General features: G+C 51.3%; 5 protein-coding genes across 5 annotated transcripts; 3 read left to right on the top strand and 2 right to left on the bottom strand.

Annotated features, from left to right (window-relative positions):
• Positions 1-2: 2 nt before the first annotated feature.
• SNF4 (AMP-activated serine/threonine-protein kinase regulatory subunit) lies at positions 3-2,617 on the top strand. The gene is made up of 6 exons (XM_018271416.2): positions 3-480; positions 638-761; positions 815-964; positions 1,017-2,239; positions 2,320-2,540; positions 2,603-2,617. Exons 1-4 carry the CDS (start codon positions 274-276, stop codon positions 1,661-1,663), a joined length of 1,128 nt encoding a protein of 375 aa, XP_018133755.1. The 5' UTR covers positions 3-273; the 3' UTR covers positions 1,664-2,239; positions 2,320-2,540; positions 2,603-2,617.
• Positions 2,140-7,074, top strand: VE01_01900 (uncharacterized protein; the record flags this gene model as incomplete). The annotated part of the gene is made up of 6 exons (XM_018271415.2): positions 2,140-2,239; positions 2,320-2,540; positions 2,603-2,647; positions 2,697-2,997; positions 3,098-4,009; positions 4,062-7,074. 6 exons carry the CDS (start codon positions 2,140-2,142, stop codon positions 6,755-6,757), a joined length of 4,275 nt encoding a protein of 1,424 aa, XP_018133756.1. The 3' UTR covers positions 6,758-7,074.
• A 183-nt stretch (positions 7,075-7,257) lies between these two features.
• Positions 7,258-8,341, bottom strand: YML6 (54S ribosomal protein, mitochondrial). Its single transcript, XM_018271414.2, has 3 exons — positions 8,245-8,341; positions 8,066-8,183; positions 7,258-8,015 (listed from the first exon to the last, which is right to left on the bottom strand). Exons 1-3 carry the CDS (start codon positions 8,317-8,319, stop codon positions 7,336-7,338), a joined length of 873 nt encoding a protein of 290 aa, XP_018133848.1. The 5' UTR covers positions 8,320-8,341; the 3' UTR covers positions 7,258-7,335.
• A 97-nt stretch (positions 8,342-8,438) lies between these two features.
• Positions 8,439-9,917, top strand: VE01_01898 (uncharacterized protein). The gene is made up of 2 exons (XM_018271413.2): positions 8,439-9,007; positions 9,066-9,917. Exons 1-2 carry the CDS (start codon positions 8,482-8,484, stop codon positions 9,821-9,823), a joined length of 1,284 nt encoding a protein of 427 aa, XP_018133849.1. The 5' UTR covers positions 8,439-8,481; the 3' UTR covers positions 9,824-9,917.
• Positions 9,918-12,117: 2,200 nt separating this feature from the next.
• Positions 12,118-15,461, bottom strand: VE01_01897 (uncharacterized protein; the record flags this gene model as incomplete). The annotated part of the gene is made up of 2 exons (XM_018271412.2): positions 14,126-15,461; positions 12,118-13,999 (listed from the first exon to the last, which is right to left on the bottom strand). Exon 2 carries the CDS (start codon positions 13,645-13,647, stop codon positions 12,118-12,120), a length of 1,530 nt encoding a protein of 509 aa, XP_018133852.1. The 5' UTR covers positions 13,648-13,999; positions 14,126-15,461.

The raw sequence follows: 15,461 nt of genomic DNA, 5'->3' as shown, positions 1-15,461 counted from the left end.
CTCTTGACCGATCAACCATCTCTATTCCAAAGTGCTTAAACTTCACAGCACCGGACAAAAGCTTGTGTGCTTCTCAAACGGGGCCATCTTTGCAACTTTTCATAGGCTGAACTCTCTCTCGCGACCTCTCTCACCCCCACATCGACGCGAATATACATGTCGGAGGCATTACGGAGCTCTGAACCAAAGCAAGCGACCTGCTTGTACTTGTACAAGTCGACATCGATGCACACGTACAACTTCACCTGCCAGGGATCGTAACGACTTTCAGCCATGTCCGACACGCCAGTGACTCGGCCACCCGCGCCCGCCAAGGGCAGTGAGGGCCTCATACCACAGACACAGACACAGCCCGCCCGGAAACCTGGTCACGAGTCGCCATACGTACAGCCGAAGACATACCTCCGCCCTGAGATCAGAAGCCCAACGATGGAACCGAAATCCCTGAGTGTGCTGGACAGAGAGCAGATGCAAGGCCTGGTATGTCTCACACCCTACCGGAACTATCATCCGAAGACTGCCTGCCTTTGTGCATGGGCCATCGTGAGCACCTTAATGTCTGCTTGCCGGGAGCAGGCAAACGGGGAGGTGGCAGTCCTCTATAGAAACACACGCTGACACATGTTGTTCTATCCAGAAAGCAATCAGGGACTTTCTCAAAGTTCGCACCAGCTACGATGTCTTGCCCCTCTCCTTCCGATTGATCATCCTCAATACCGACCTCTTGGTGAAAAAGAGCTTGAATATTCTGCTGCAAAATGGTATGTGCTTTTGCCATCCCTGATTGTGCTAGCCAACAAAGCTGACAAAACAGGCATTGTATCTGCTCCGTTGTGGGACTCTCACACGTCAACCTTTGCTGGCCTCTTGACCACATCGGATTATATCAATGTTATCCAGTATTACTGGCAAAATCCCGATGCGCTGGGACAAATTGACCAGTTCCGCCTTAGCAGCTTAAGAGGTAAGTAACCAGAAAATGATACTAAATGCAAATTGCTGATGATATGGTGTAGATGTTGAAAAGGCCATCGGTGTCTCACCGATAGAGACCCTCTCTGTCCACCCCATGCGTCCCCTTTATGAAGCTTGCCGCCGCATGTTAGAGTCACGAGCTCGGCGAATCCCTTTGGTGGATATCGACGACGAAACCAAACGAGAGATGGTGGTTAGCGTTGTCACCCAGTACCGCATTCTAAAATTCATCTCGGTCAACGTCGAGCAGACAGAGCTACTCAAAAAGAGTGTCTTTGAAATTGGTCTGGGGTCCTATGCGAACCTACAGACTGCCTCAATGGACACACCTGTCATCGATGTGATCCACATGATGGTCGAGCACAGAATCTCCAGTGTGCCCATTGTGGACGAAAACAACTGTGTGCTCAACGTCTTTGAAGCAGTGGACGTGATCACCATCATCAAGGGCGGTGCCTACGATGGTCTAGACTCCAGCGTGGGCGACGCACTATCCAAGCGATCTGATGATTTTGCCGGCATATACACCTGCGGCATGGACGACCGGCTCGACACCATCTTCGACACATTACGAAAGTCGAGAGTCCACCGCTTCGTGGTCGTCGGTGACCAGAACCGCCTCAAGGGCGTCCTTTCTCTCTCCGATGTCCTGAAATACGTCCTTCTCGAAGGCGAAGAATATGACTGAAGAAGTTCTTTGACTTCCTTTTAAATAGAGCATCTGGGGATATCTGGGAGGTGGTTTTATGAGAGGCGTTGCATAGCGATAAGGCGTCCAGGTAGTGTAATAGCTTGCGGGCGACATCAAGCATGATGTCGTAGATTTCATAGACGTCCATGATGAAGGATACCTTTTTTTTTCTCATGTAATTTGAAAGGCGTGCAGTGCATCAGCCATAACTATATTCCCCTGAAAATTTCCACAGTCATCAGCCATGACAGGCCATAAACCCTTTGTGCTGAGAAACCTGTGCCTTTCTGAGTTTGTTAACGTGCTATTACTCATTCCCCGCTGCTCCTGCTTGTTATATGTAGGTTTGGCGCCCACACAGCCTTGAAACAAGGAAGGAGCGACGGTATCTTCGCTTCGACACCCTCTGCCCAACTTGGACTCACACCCACAATGAATGCAACATGGTGTGTATATAGCTGTACCAACCCAAGATGGGTCTTCATTCAACAGCCAGCTATGGAGCTTCTGGTGTCATGGCCCGAGGAGTTTCTGGTGAAGATATGACCATTGCTCAAGGCCTCCTGGCAGGTAGTGAGTGAACTCCCTCTGACCCGCCCCTTGACCACCCTCTTTGAAGCTCTGCTTCAGTTGATGCTGATTCACATGCATAGACCCGCTGGGTATTCCATCAAGAAACGGTTCAGAGCTGCAGAGACCACCCAGTATGAACCAGCAGGGCGAGAACCTTCCACCGGACTATGCCAATCAAAGAAGATCGAGATACAACTCAACAAGCAACAGTTGGACTTCTTCAAGTGATGAGGAGACTGAAACCGATGATATTGGAGACCGCACCTATTATATCGAGACATTCAACAAACTTGCCCACCAGGTATGTGGAACGCTCTGGATGCATCGATATAGTGTTCTTGTTAACTGACTGGTGGTCCATAGTATGGCATCCCTGAGCTTATACCAGATAACCACGAATCCGAACAGGTCAGTTTAATTCCCAGTGGTAATGTCCGATGCCTAACAACCCCTTTAGATAGACAAAGTCGTCATTACCGGGAAGGCAGGGAGTTGGATCATGAAAAAGCTCCTGAGGAGAACGACTTCTCTGTTGTCCCTCAACAAGCCCAAGCCGGATCTGAAGCATAGGAGAAGCATCAGCGATATTTCTTTGCGTATGCCCGGAGCAAAGAAAGATGCTTTTAAGGATAGACATCTAGCAGAGCTTGTGCGTCTCTGTGGATCGAGCAACTTTGATTTGCCTCCTGAGTATGCTCATGGGACCTTGAGCTTGCCGACTTGCTTTCGTGCTACGGCGCAGTATCTTGTCCAGCGTGGTATGTTGCTTTATTGCTTTGTTGCTGTGTTGTGTTGTTGTGTTGCTTTGTGTTGCTTTGCTTTGGTAATGCATGGAACCGTTTGTTAATGCCGTTTTAGGGCCGTCCATGAAAGGAATCTTTCGTATTTCCGGGTCACATGCCACCGTGGCAGCATTATATGACCATTATGCATCGCAAGATGAAGATGGCGATGTTATAAGGGATACCGTCAGATGCCCAACTCTGCCTGAGAATATCAAGTGTGACGAGCACGATGTAGCGTCCACGTTCAAGAAGTTCCTTTTGGGGCTTCCAGGAGGTATCCTAGGCAAAATGTGGCTCTTTGAGGCCTTGGTTGCCATCCATAACCAGATGGGCGTAGCTCCGGATGTGGTGAAGACGAGGCAAACCAAGGTCAGACCCCGTATGATTGCTAGTGCTATAGCCTCTCATCCATCGAGATTCCAGCGGGATCTGATCTGTGCTGTTTTTGGTCTTCTATCTATGATTGGAAGAGCGTCAGAGACTGCACGCCGTGAGGATTCAGATGGGAGACCTCTACCTACCAATGAATTGATGGGATATGGCCCGTTAGGAACACTCTTTGGGCCTCTTTTGGTTGGAGATCTGATTTATGAATGTAATCCTCGCCGTGGAGAAGTGACGGTTGAGATATCTCAAGGGCAATCGTTGCCTAAGAAGAAGTCAAGGCATAGGAAGCCAAAAAGTGTTGAAGAAAGCCTGTTAGAGACGAAGGTTGCTTCGGACAAGTTGAAGATTGCAGGTGGTGTGGCAGAAATGCTTATAACTCACTGGCGTGATGTAGTCAAGCATATGAAGAATCTCAGAACTGTGGGGTCGTCTGTATTCCAACATGATCATATTCAAGAGCGTGGAAACGGAATACATCCCCTCCTACGGTCGTCAACTTCCGTGTTCGTTCTTAGACGTCCTCCCGATTGGAATCCTGTAGATCGAGATCAGTCGAATCGTTTTGGGGACAGGAGCGGTTCACCTACACCGCCGTCACGTACGTCTAGCTCCTATAGCCCTACTTTCGTCTACTAACAATTCACACCTAGGCAACCGACTGAGAGTCCGTAACAACATAAGTAACCTTTCGTTGTACAACCAACAGCAGGAAGTTCTGATCAGGAGGAAAAGGTCTAGGCCTAGGGCTCAGCCAAGCCAGAAGCTATCTGGTTCAAAGTCTATGAGCGTATTGACCCCGCCGAGAGAAGATAATAGCGAGACACACTACCAGCACCTTGATTGTGGGTGCCCCACGCCTAAAGCTACTATCAGAGCTGTTTCTGGCGTTCCTCCTACCGAGAACGAAACAATTTCTAGTGGCGACTCATTATATCGGGATTTACTCTCGTCTCTTCAACCACCAAGTGAGAACATCGCACCTCCGGGTTTACGCGTAGCAACAACAACTACTTTACTTGATCAACCATTGATTGAAAACGCCAATCTCGTCAATCCTGTCGATCTCGACTTAAGACAAACTGCTATTGTGGAAAGGCCGCAGGAAGTACAGACCCCTATCAAAACACAACAAACGCAGGGTCCAAATGAGGCGTTCGCACTGAATGATAACATCACCAACACAACAACAGTAGAACACTCACAAGACGAACAATCTACAGAAAACAGTGAAATCATCAAAGAGACTGAAGACAGAGAAGGCACAATGCAGTTGAAAAAGAAACAGCCCATTGCCAAGCGTGGCACTCCTAAGGTCTCAAAGGCCACAAAGGTCCCACCAACGGATCAACAAAGCGAAGTCGAGGGTGACCTTCCACCTCGCATCAGCCGCCTTCCAGGATACTCACCTTCTGAGCATTTGGAGAGGCGTAAACTTGATCAAATCAACCTCGCCGTAGCGCGTGACAGCAATGATATCTCAGCTAAGAGCCAAGAGAGTGATGCAGACAGCGATCTGCCACCACGTGTGAGACGCATTCCAGGACAGTCACCTTCTGAGCATCTGGATAGAATTCTTTCTCTCAATATCCCAGATTCAGTTGGTAAACACACTCCAGCTTACAAGTCTAATGGATCAGCCCTCCGATCTGGTGGCTCGTCCATTTTCGCTGATGGCGGACCACGTGGGTCTATGATGATGTCTGAGGTTGAATCTGGCTCGGTGAGAGTTTCTCACGAGCAAGATATGGCGTCTTTGGCTTCTCTCGCTCAGGTTCTCAAGTCTGAGAGCAACAATGAATTCCAATCTCTTGACCCATCTGGCAATACCACAGAGTTTGGCACAGATTATGGGGAAATTGATTACACGCCAACCAATATATCGACTCTCAAGCACACGGAATTAGAAGGTGCTGGATCACAGAAGGCAAATCACTCGGTGAAGCGTGCATCATTCGCGCCTGACTCGGAGGTGCTTCAATCACACCTTCAACGCGCATCAGCAAATCCGGCGGCTTCGGCCAAGAGAAATTCGGCTGGGATTCAATACTTGATTGGGAAGTTCAACACCGTGGACCAAGATACTGTCGGATTGCCATCTCCTTCACCCATGACATCGCAAGCCACTTTCGGTGGTAGATATAGCATCCAATTCCCAATCGCGGCACCATCAACCTATGCCATGAACTCATCGCCTCTTTTGTCACGCGGTGCTCTGAAGTCGAGCAAGGGCTTTGGGAATGAGACCGGCCAACACGGCTTTGACATGGAGGTTGCCTCACCAAAGAACCTTCCACCAACTAAGATTCCTCGTCCAATCTCGATGTCCCTGCTCTCTTCCATCACTAACCAGGCTGAAGCTCAGCTTCCAATCAAGGCTCTGAAGCCTACCAAGAAGCAGCTTGATCGTAGAAGTTCGTACATGGATGGAGGCTATAGCAGCAGCCCAGTTCTACCCAGCCACAGCCTGCTTAGAGATGGCGGTTCTAACGAGAATATGGGCACAACAGGACGCTCAGGCAGAGATAAAACTCGTTCTAGGAAGGCTGAAATTACTATCTGGGACGATTCGAACACCACCCCCGAGCCAAGATCGACTTCTGTCTCCAGCCACGAGCAGCCATCTGTTGACCCACGTTCGTCTAGCAGCTTCAGCGGCCCGCAGTCATCTGCTGATCCGCGTTCATCCAACGGCGTGAACCCTGAAAACACTAAGCTAGGCCCATCAGCTACTGCCCAGGCACCAACTACTCCGGCTGTGGGAACGAGAGCGCAAGGAAAGGGTACATCTGTGCTTTTCTCCCAGATTACCAATCTCCAGAAACTGCTTGAGGCTCGCACCGAAGAGGCAGACAACTTGAGAAAGCAGCTCGCTACTAAGGGTAGCTTGAATGACCTCAGCACCCTGGCCGAGCAGCTCAGAGAGGCTAAGCGTGAGACTGCTACCTGGCAGAAGCGTGCCGAGATGGCGGAGAGACACCTGGAGAGACTCTCACAGTTTAACCCAGCCACGATCAGCGAGGCTATGGCCGAAAACTCCGCTTATCTTGAGGTAGATGCTACCCGTGTGGCGGGAGTGCATGAGTACCCCGTTGTCGGCAAGAGAGATTTCCGCCCACTGGAGATTGCTGGAACGACGCAGCATGGAAATGTGGATGGTGCTAGGAGCAGTGGAGATTCTACGGACACTCAGGGAACGACTATAATGAGAACCATTCCGGAGTTGAGAGAGTTTAGGGATTCTTCCACCGAGGAGTCCGTTGCTACCTACGGCACGTTTGAGAGACAACCAAGAAAGTTGAGGGGAACATCTGAGGAGGACTTGATTACCTTCTCGGAGACCGATTAGATTATTCATCGGCATCAAAGCATACAGTTGAGCGCCCTACGAGGGATTACATATCGACTTGAATCGGAAGTTTGGATTACTGTAAGAGATAGGATATGATGCATGTGGGAGGCGAGGAAGTACTGGGCGGTTAATATTGATGGCTTTGATTGTTTTTCCTTTTTTTCCTTTCGTTCGATGGGCCAAGGTGGGCGGATAATAAGGAGTTTTCGGTGGAGTAATGGGTGAGGGGGCCACGCATGTGTAGGAGTTGAGGAGGATAACTGAACTTTCGAGGGGGACTAATGGGAGGATGGGAGCATGCAACGTATATGGGCAGAGGAGCATAAAGCGGCATAATTGCGAGGCAAACTTGTACAGGTTTGATTTGAACTTGCTCTACCATATAGGTTCTTAGTTCCGTAGGTTACGAATCGGATACTTTGAACTATTACCGGATAGCATTCGTATGATAATTTCGTGACGTGTGAGGCTTTGGATTTCCACTTTGAGCAACAGTATCCAAAGTATCTCAAATACATTCCAATGACTTTCTATAAATAAAATACATATCTATACACAAATACTACACCCCGGCTCTAAGCAGCCGACTGGGGCTTCCCAACCAAATCACTCTGGTGATCCCTCAACAAGTTATCCAGCGCCGACTTCTCAATAATAACCCTCCCCATCTCCAACAAATCCTTGACATCAACCTCGACATCCAACAGCGCCGCGCCCTCCTCCCCCGCATGCTCAAACGCCCAGAATAAGTTCTCCCTCTCCTCCGTGGTAACGACTAAGCTCCTCCCCTCCGCAGCTCCAAACCCATTATGCGCAAACACCTTCTTCAAGTAGCTCGCACGCGCGTACTCGAGATCAAACCCATCCTCGCAGATAATCAGCTGTCCACGACGGTACCGGTAGGAGAGCGCCGTGCGCCAGGCCAGATCGTACATCTTGCGCGGTAGCTCGGTCGAGAAGTCGCGAGGGCGCGGACCGAAGACTTTAGAACCGCCTTTGAGCATGGGCGATTGTCTCGTACCGAGACGGGCTCTGCCGGAGCCCTTTTGGGGACGGATCTTGCGGTGGGAACCGTGGATTTCCCAGCGCGTTTTGGTGGATGCGGTGCCCTGGCGCGTGGCGTCGCCTTCGAAGACCACGGCGCGGTGGAGGATGTCTTTGCGCAGGGGCAGGTGGAGGTGGTTTGCTGGGTAGGATTCGAAGCGGAGGGGCTCCATGGTTGGGAAGTTGTAGATGGTGGTTAGGACGTCGGAGGCTGGGGGGGGGTTAGCTGGGCACTGTGAGGGGGGAGGGGGATAGCTGTACCGAATGGAGATGTTCCGGAGGCAGAGGAATCAAACGTCTGTTCGGTATTGCGAGAGATTCCGGATTGGAAGGTCGTTTCCGTGGCCATTGACCGTGTTAACGCTGGTGCGAGGCATTGCTAGATCCCTTGTAAATATTTTTTTTCGGCATCAATTGCGAGGATAACGAGGTATACATACTGTAAGAGGATCTCTGGACGTCCTGAAGGACGATCGCAGAGTCTGTAGACCCCGCGACAAAGATTTCGACGCCATTGTGGATGTGGTTGTGCAGTAGTTGTCCAGCCGGCAGTAAAGATATTTGAGGTTCGGGGTTGACAGGGGTGCCAAGATGCGGCTCCGGAAATTTATCCCGTCGCTCACGCGAACCTCGACAAATCTCGAACCCCGGATTGCACCTCAACCACCAACACCACAATGTCGGGCTACCAACGGGCTGTAAAGCCGCTCTCGAGGTGCCTGCAGAGCACGCAGCCTCAACTATACGCTCGTACATTCTCGAGCTCCGCCACGAGCCGCAATGAGGCCGCCTCGAAGGCTTTTGAGGAGGAACTCGCCCGAAAGCACCAGTGGAACCCTGAGATCGTCTCGTCTCGCAGGGGAGAGAAGGCTTTGATGAAGCATGGTATCTTGCCAATTGGTTCGAGACGTCGTCGTGCGGCTATTCAGTCGTCACCGAATATCCCGTTCGAGCAGCTGCCGTACCAGTGCTTCCAGGAGGCTCGCGCTGTCCTCCAGGCCGACAGAGAGCAGAAGCTGGCTGAGATTGCAACGGAGAGGGCTCGCATCGATAGACTCGCTGCACAGGACGCATCGACCGTCCCAGGTGGTGAGCTGCAGAAGAAGAACCGTCTGGAGAGCATGAGGAAGCACCTGGAGCGTCTAAAGCTCCTCGCCGACATCAACGACCCGATGATCAAGAAGCGCTTCGAGGATGGAGAGGGTACGTCTAGCACTTTACAAACACCGCTCTCTTAACCCCCAGCTAACACATACCCCAGGCGACATGAACAAGCCGATCTACCGCCACCTCGCCCAGAAGAAATGGGAGTCCTACCAAAAACTCATCATCGAGCAGCGTATATCCCAACTCAGCATCGTCCCCGACACACTGGCCCACTTCTCCCCCACCGCCGAGGTGAAGCTCGCCTTCGGCCGCCGCAACGTCCAGCCGGGCGAGTTCGTCGACAGCCGCGTCAGCGAGATCCCGCCGCGGCTGCGCGTGCAGGTCTTCGACAAGGGCGAGCGCCTCGTCAGTGTCGTGGTGGTTGATACCGATGTGCCCGTGCCGGAGAACGATTGGTTCACCTCGCGCTGCCATTACGTAGCGTGTAACGTGCCGATTGCGCCGACGCAGACGTCGCTGCCGCTGTCGAAGGTGGATAAGGCATCGCAGCTCGTGCTGCCGTGGCTGCCGGCGTTTGCGCAGAAGGGGACGCCGTATCACCGATACTCCGTGTTTGTGCTTGAGCAGAAGCCGGGGCAGGTGTTTGATGTGGAGGCGCTGAAGGAGGGGGTGCAGAGGGATGGGTTTAATATTAGGGGGTTTGTCGATAAGCATGGCGTTAAGCCGATTGGGTTGGGATTGTTCAGGAGCACGTGGGACGAGGGAACTAAGGGGGTGATGGAGAGGCATGATATTCCGGGTGCGGATGTGGAGTTTAAGAGGATTAGGGTTGCGGCGCTGAAGCCGAAGCAGAAGGCGAGAGGTTGGGAGGCGAGGCACGCGAGTGATAAGTATAAGTCGCTCAGACGGTGAAAAGGGGGATAGCATCTGTAGATTTTTATTGTATCATATGTACTATTTGAATAGAAGTGTGGCAGGCCAAGAATGTGAACATCTTATGTTGTGGACTGATATATTGAGAGACTGAACATTAATGTCTACAGCCAAGTCTGGGTATAGTTTTGTCTGGTAAAATGAGTACTGGCATATATCCTATACTCTACTGTCTCCCTATCTCGCGTGTATATGTTGGGGATAACCGCATTGAGCTCAGTCGCGGATAGTTGCATAGCCTCGTTTTGGCTGGAAGGTAAGGGAGGGCGTCCGCTCGCCGCTTCACCGCCTCACCGGTTTATCAGTTATAACCATTCCCCTCCTCCCGCCCTTCTCTTTCTCCATCCTCTCCCTCTGGTTTTCACCATCCTTCCTCCCTTCCCACATCACCATATCATTTAGCATGCGCCCTCATTGTCATAACGCATTTTCCACGGTTGCTCTTAGAGCTATCATTTGACCAACACGAGAGCGAGAGCGAGAGGAGATGTCTTTCGCGATCCCCGCAGGACGTTGTTAGAACCGGAGTCGGAGAAGATATATCCCCCCCCTTCCCTCTTTCGTCACCAGAGACTCTTCACAGCTTCCGTCCAACATTGCCCGGGGAGCTGGTGTATCAGCAACCCATCCTTCCTCCCCCCTTCCCCGCCGTGTTTCTCACCATCAACTCAACGCAGCCCGCCAACGAATATAAGCCGTCGCAAACCCTACAACCCTCGAGCAGCAGGATGCATCTAATGCTACAATCCCGTCCCTTTGTATTGATGAGCTTGCACCCTTTGCTTTCACACAACACCGCTAAACCTCGTATGTTTAGCGGGGGATGTGAAAGCAGTAGAGTACAGGCTTGTTCATGCGGAAGGGCGAGGTCTTTGCAAGGGGTTCATACGATTGCCCCTAAGGATTGGGGAAGGGGGGGGGGCGAATCCCAACATCCTTGGTACTGGTCCATCACTCACTCCCCTTTCTTCTCTCGCCCATTATCGCGCTGCTAGAGGGTGATATGCTGTAGGTCTCTTGTCTGTTCGGGGGCCGGGCGGGCGGGGAGGGAGGCTTTGTTGTAGGGTGTAGGGTGTTTCGTTGTCGCATCTCTTCGCCAGATGAGGAAGATATGAGGGAAAAAAAGGGACGGAGGGGAGGGAGGAATGATGGATATAGATGATGATATGTGGGCAAAACAGATCGTAGGTGGGTGATGTGTGTTCCTCGTCGTTTGTGATTATATAGCTATGATTATAATTACTTGGGAAATAACAGTGGAAATTCTTCTCCTAATAGTGTCTTATTATCCATCCCGCGGCGGTGATGGTAATTTAGTGATAGATGTGTGCATTCTATCTTTGTCTATTAACACCTTCCCATTCCTAGACCATCCTCTCCCATCCCATCATCCAACAATACAGTCCATCATTTATCTCCCTTATCCATCTATCCATCCATCCATCCATCCGTCCATACGTCCGTCCATCTTATGATATTTTCCAAAATAAAATAAAAAATCCACCCCGCAAAAAAATAAACAAAATCCCATAGTAATAATAATAATAATAATAATAATAATAATAGTAAATATCCTCATACTTTTAATTTCCATATATCCATCCTATAAATTATATAACTCCGTCATATGCACTATATATATAATTTTCCCATCCCCATCCCCATCCCCATTCCCAGCTCTCACACGTAGTCCTGTTTTCCCTACGCCCGAGCCTCCCCATCCCATCCCATCCCATCCCATCCCATTCCGTCCTATTTCCCCCCCTTTAATTTCAAAACAGCTAACCACCCCTCATAACCCCCCCCCCTTTTCACCCCCCTAGATACCTTTAAAAAAAAAAAAAAAAAAAAAACATAACCACCGCGCAGCAAAGCGAAAACACCACCGGAAGTTAAAACAAATTCGTAGAAGTAAAACAAAACAGCGAAGTAAGGAAAAGAAAAGAAAAGAAGAAAGATGTCCTCCGAGTCCGAGAAAATAAGACAACCACTATTTCTCATCCACTTCTCACACACACACTCATCTCACACACTCATCTCACACACACTCATCTCACACCTCACACCTTACTCGCACACTCTCACACCTTACTCACACACTCTCACACCCCAATCAGTCATCCCAGTCACACATCACACACCAAAGAAAAAACCCCCAACCCACACAAAAGAGTAAAAAAAAATATACAGAACGAATGTTACTCGCATACATACACTGCACACACTACACACACACTCTCTCTCCTTCATCCCCCAAAACCCCCCCCTTATCTTCAAACAACCATCCCCATCCCCAACACCTCATCCATCCCCCCCATCATCCCATCCATCCCCCCATCAACCATCCCATTCATCCCAATTTCCCCTCCCATAGACCCCCCCATCCCATCCACCACCGGCGTAACCCCACTATCGAAACTCCCACCCCCCGCAGACCCCGCAAACAGATCCTCCAAATCCGCACTCCTCCTCCTCTCCTCCTCCTCCCTCTCCTCCTCCTCCTCATCCATCATCTCCCGCTGTTCCTCTCCCTCAAACCCCTCACTCCCTCCACTCCCCTCACTCCCCACGCTCTGCCTCCTACTCCCCCCATTCAAACTCGCCAAGCTCTCCTCATCCTCCCCACCATTAAACCCCAAACTCAACCCCGCCAGCGCCGCACTCCCCACGCTCCCCCTCGCCGCCATCCCACCCCCCCACGCACCCCCCACACTTCCCAGCCCATCAAGATACGCCACAACCCTCTCATCGCCACAAACCCTATAATGCGGCAACAGCAGGCCCCTCAGGCCCTCGACCTCGCGCCTCAGCCTCTCCACCTCCGCCGCCTTCGCGCGATTATCCTCTCCCAGAGCCTTAACCCTCTCCACAACCTCTTCGGTCTGCGTCTTCTTCTTGACGCGGCACTTGTAAGCAGCTTCCCTGTTGCGCTTGAGGAATGTCTCGCGCTTGAGCGCGGCCTGCTCGGCGGTTGTGGTCTTCTTGGAGGAGCGGCGAGGTTTGCGCGGTTTCTTGACTTTCGCGGGTGCGGTTTCGGCGGGGGGGGAGGGTTGGGTGGTGCTGTTGCGATTGCTGCTGTCACGACCGCTGTCGCGGGTGGACGTCGAGGAAGTAGTGGCTATGGAGGAGATACTCTCCTTCCCCTTCCTACTCGCCCTCCGACTCGCCCTCCCCTTCCCCGGCCCAGGACTCGTCGTCGTCTCGGGCGAGTCACCCGGGGTGACTTGTCCATGGTGCACGACCGTCCTCGCATCCGACCCCGGTTCAAAGCCTGATGTGAGGATTGCGAGTGGTGCCGCTTGTTGGGATGACGAGGCTTGGTTGTTATTGTTATTGTTGTTGTTGTTGTTGTTGTTGTTGCTATTAATCTGATTATTATTATTGTTGTTGTTGTTGTTGGCATTCCCATGACTCCACCCATCCTGCTGCTGCTGCACCCCCCAAACAGGCGAATACGTCTGCCCGCCCTGCCCTTTCATAGGAACAAACCTCTGATTAGGCACCGGTGACGAGAACGGCGAGTCAGCGAAGAAATGGGACAGGTCGTCGTGGGGTCTGGGGAAGTCGAGCGGGGGCGCGGTGGCTGAGAGTGCGCTGTGCGGTGCGGTGTCGTCTGAGGGGTAAGACGTCGGGGCAGCGCTGGTGGTTGTGGTGGTGAGGTGCGCGCCGGAGAGGTAGGAGGGGTTGAAGAAGTCCGGGACCTGGTGGTAGTCCATGTAGGCGTCTGGGTAGGAGAAGGAGGGCATCTCGGGGTCGAGAATGTGGAAGGCGTCGGTGGCGGACATGGTTAGTGGGTCTTCCATGTTTGCGGTTATGTTGGTGGTTTGTTATGTGGTAATGTTGGATGGTGTATGTGATAATGAGATTGCTTCGATTTTGAGCAACTCTGGGTAATGGGCTGATAATTGTAGGCCTCTTGAGGAATCCCCGTCGAATCCGGCGACGAGTAAGAATATGATAATGGTATGTTGAAGAGTTATTATCTCTCCGTTCGAATCGTATTAACAAAAAGCCGCCTCGTCCTTTGTGCAAGTAGGTGGTATGTAATGTATCGGAGCAAGGCCGTATTTAATCGTCGCCTTCGTCCTTTGTGGTTATGTATGTAATGAGAGCAAGCTCGACCAGATTAATATGTATCAACAATCAACTGTTATTCTAAGCGCAAGAAGAAACAAGGTCAGCATGTTATTCTCATAATCGACGCCAACGTCGTCCAGTTGCTGCTGTCAACAACTGAGAAAATGAAGCAAGAAAGCACGACATCTCAAAGTGATAACATACCACAAGTGTTCTCTCCACGCGTATGTTCCCACAGCTAAGTAATGCTGCGTCGTATTATAATAACCTTCACTAATTCAAGCTCAGCTCTTTACGTCCCTTGAAAACCTGGCACCCCACAACAGTCTTATATATACGCAAAGGTATGTAGGTAGGTAAGCAGCGGGCTAAGCAAGCCAGACAGCTCCGTCCGTCGCTAGTCGGTTCTAGTTCCCAGCCTTTTAGCGGTACGGTTCTGGACCTTTGCTTCTGAACCTGTCTCGATCTCCTCTCGATCGGCCTAGCACGAGCCGGGCGGAAGGGCAAGAAAGGGCTATAGTGGAAATCGGCCGGCGTGGTGGTGTACTGTAGACCCAGGAGACAAGCGTTACCCGGAGCACTGCCCGTCTGTTGGTGATGGGTTGGGCTTATCGAGGCGGCTGATTGGGTGGGCGGCGGCAAGGAGAGGGTGGTTGAAGCTTGGAGACGAGAGTTGGGGCGATTGGAGGCCGAGCCGCGGTGGATTGGGGGGGCGGTACGTAATTAAGTAGTGTGGTGTAGTGGTAGTTGTAGTGTAGTAGTAGTAGTTGTTGAGTAGTGAGAGTAGTGGCGTGTAGTCGGTAAGGCCGAGTGTCTTGCGGTTGAGGATCTTGGTCGAGGAAGATTGAATTGGGAAGAGCTCGCTCGGGGAAGGCAGAAGCTCGGGATTGTATTTGTGTTTCGGCGGTAGTGGATTGGGTTTTGGTACAGAAAGTTCGTTTGTGTGTGTGTGTATGATTCTGGATTGGAAAGAGGGGGAAGGAAGGAGGGGAGGAGGGGGGACGAGGAAGTTTGGGGATTTCCGAAGATAAGGACGGAGAGGAGGGGTGATGGGCCGGGGGGGGGGAAGGGATTTGGGGGAGAAGTGGCGTTCGTGCTCTTCTTGTGTTCCCTTGGATGTTGGATATGATGGGCTATTTTGAATTTTCTGCCCTTTTTTTTTGACCCTCGAGGCATGAAATGGCCGGGATTGGGAGAATGGGGGAATTTGGAGGAAATGGGGAATGGGGAATTGGGTCTTCAGCAAGCGTGAAGCGTGAACGTGAAGGTCGGAAAAGCACGATAAAGCTTGGAAGGGGACATGGGAAAGCTGGGAAGCCGGGAACATAGGCAAGAGGTACGTATCAAAGGGTAGGTAGTAGACAGGTATGGATATGTTTGGTTTTGTATGGTGGTTTGTTTGTAGTGTAGTGTAGTGAAGTGTATACAGGTTGGTGTGTATGCAGTCTAGTGTAAACAACAACTTGTTGGCCGAAGATGGGTAGGGGCAAAAGTGGTAGTGGTAGTGGTAGTGGTAGGGAAGGCCGGAGATGGTTCTGCA

The sequence above is a fragment of the Pseudogymnoascus verrucosus genome, assembly GCF_001662655.1.
Source record: "Pseudogymnoascus verrucosus strain UAMH 10579 unplaced genomic scaffold scaffold_5, whole genome shotgun sequence".
Taxonomy (NCBI): Eukaryota; Fungi; Ascomycota; class Leotiomycetes; order Thelebolales; family Thelebolaceae; genus Pseudogymnoascus; species Pseudogymnoascus verrucosus.
This window is presented reverse-complemented; position numbering and strand designations above follow the sequence as displayed.

Bases quoted from the DNA above. Each gene is read 5' to 3' on its own strand.
- SNF4 (XM_018271416.2), top strand. From the start codon at position 274: ATGTCCGACACGCCAGTGACTCGGCCACCCGCGCCCGCCAAGGGCAGT. The intron at 481-637 runs GTATGTCTCACA...TGTTCTATCCAG, and splicing joins GAGAGCAGATGCAAGGCCTG to AAAGCAATCAGGGACTTTCT. The intron at 762-814 runs GTATGTGCTTTT...CTGACAAAACAG, and splicing joins GAATATTCTGCTGCAAAATG to GCATTGTATCTGCTCCGTTG.
- YML6 (XM_018271414.2), bottom strand. From the start codon at position 8,319: ATGGCGTCGAAATCTTTGTCGCGGGGTCTACAGACTCTGCGATCGTCC. The intron at 8,184-8,244 runs GTATGTATACCT...CAAGGGATCTAG, and splicing joins CGTCCAGAGATCCTCTTACA to CAATGCCTCGCACCAGCGTT. The intron at 8,016-8,065 runs GTACAGCTATCC...ACCCCCCCCCAG, and splicing joins CTCCGGAACATCTCCATTCG to CCTCCGACGTCCTAACCACC.
- VE01_01898 (XM_018271413.2), top strand. From the start codon at position 8,482: ATGTCGGGCTACCAACGGGCTGTAAAGCCGCTCTCGAGGTGCCTGCAG. The intron at 9,008-9,065 runs GTACGTCTAGCA...CACATACCCCAG, and splicing joins GCGCTTCGAGGATGGAGAGG to GCGACATGAACAAGCCGATC.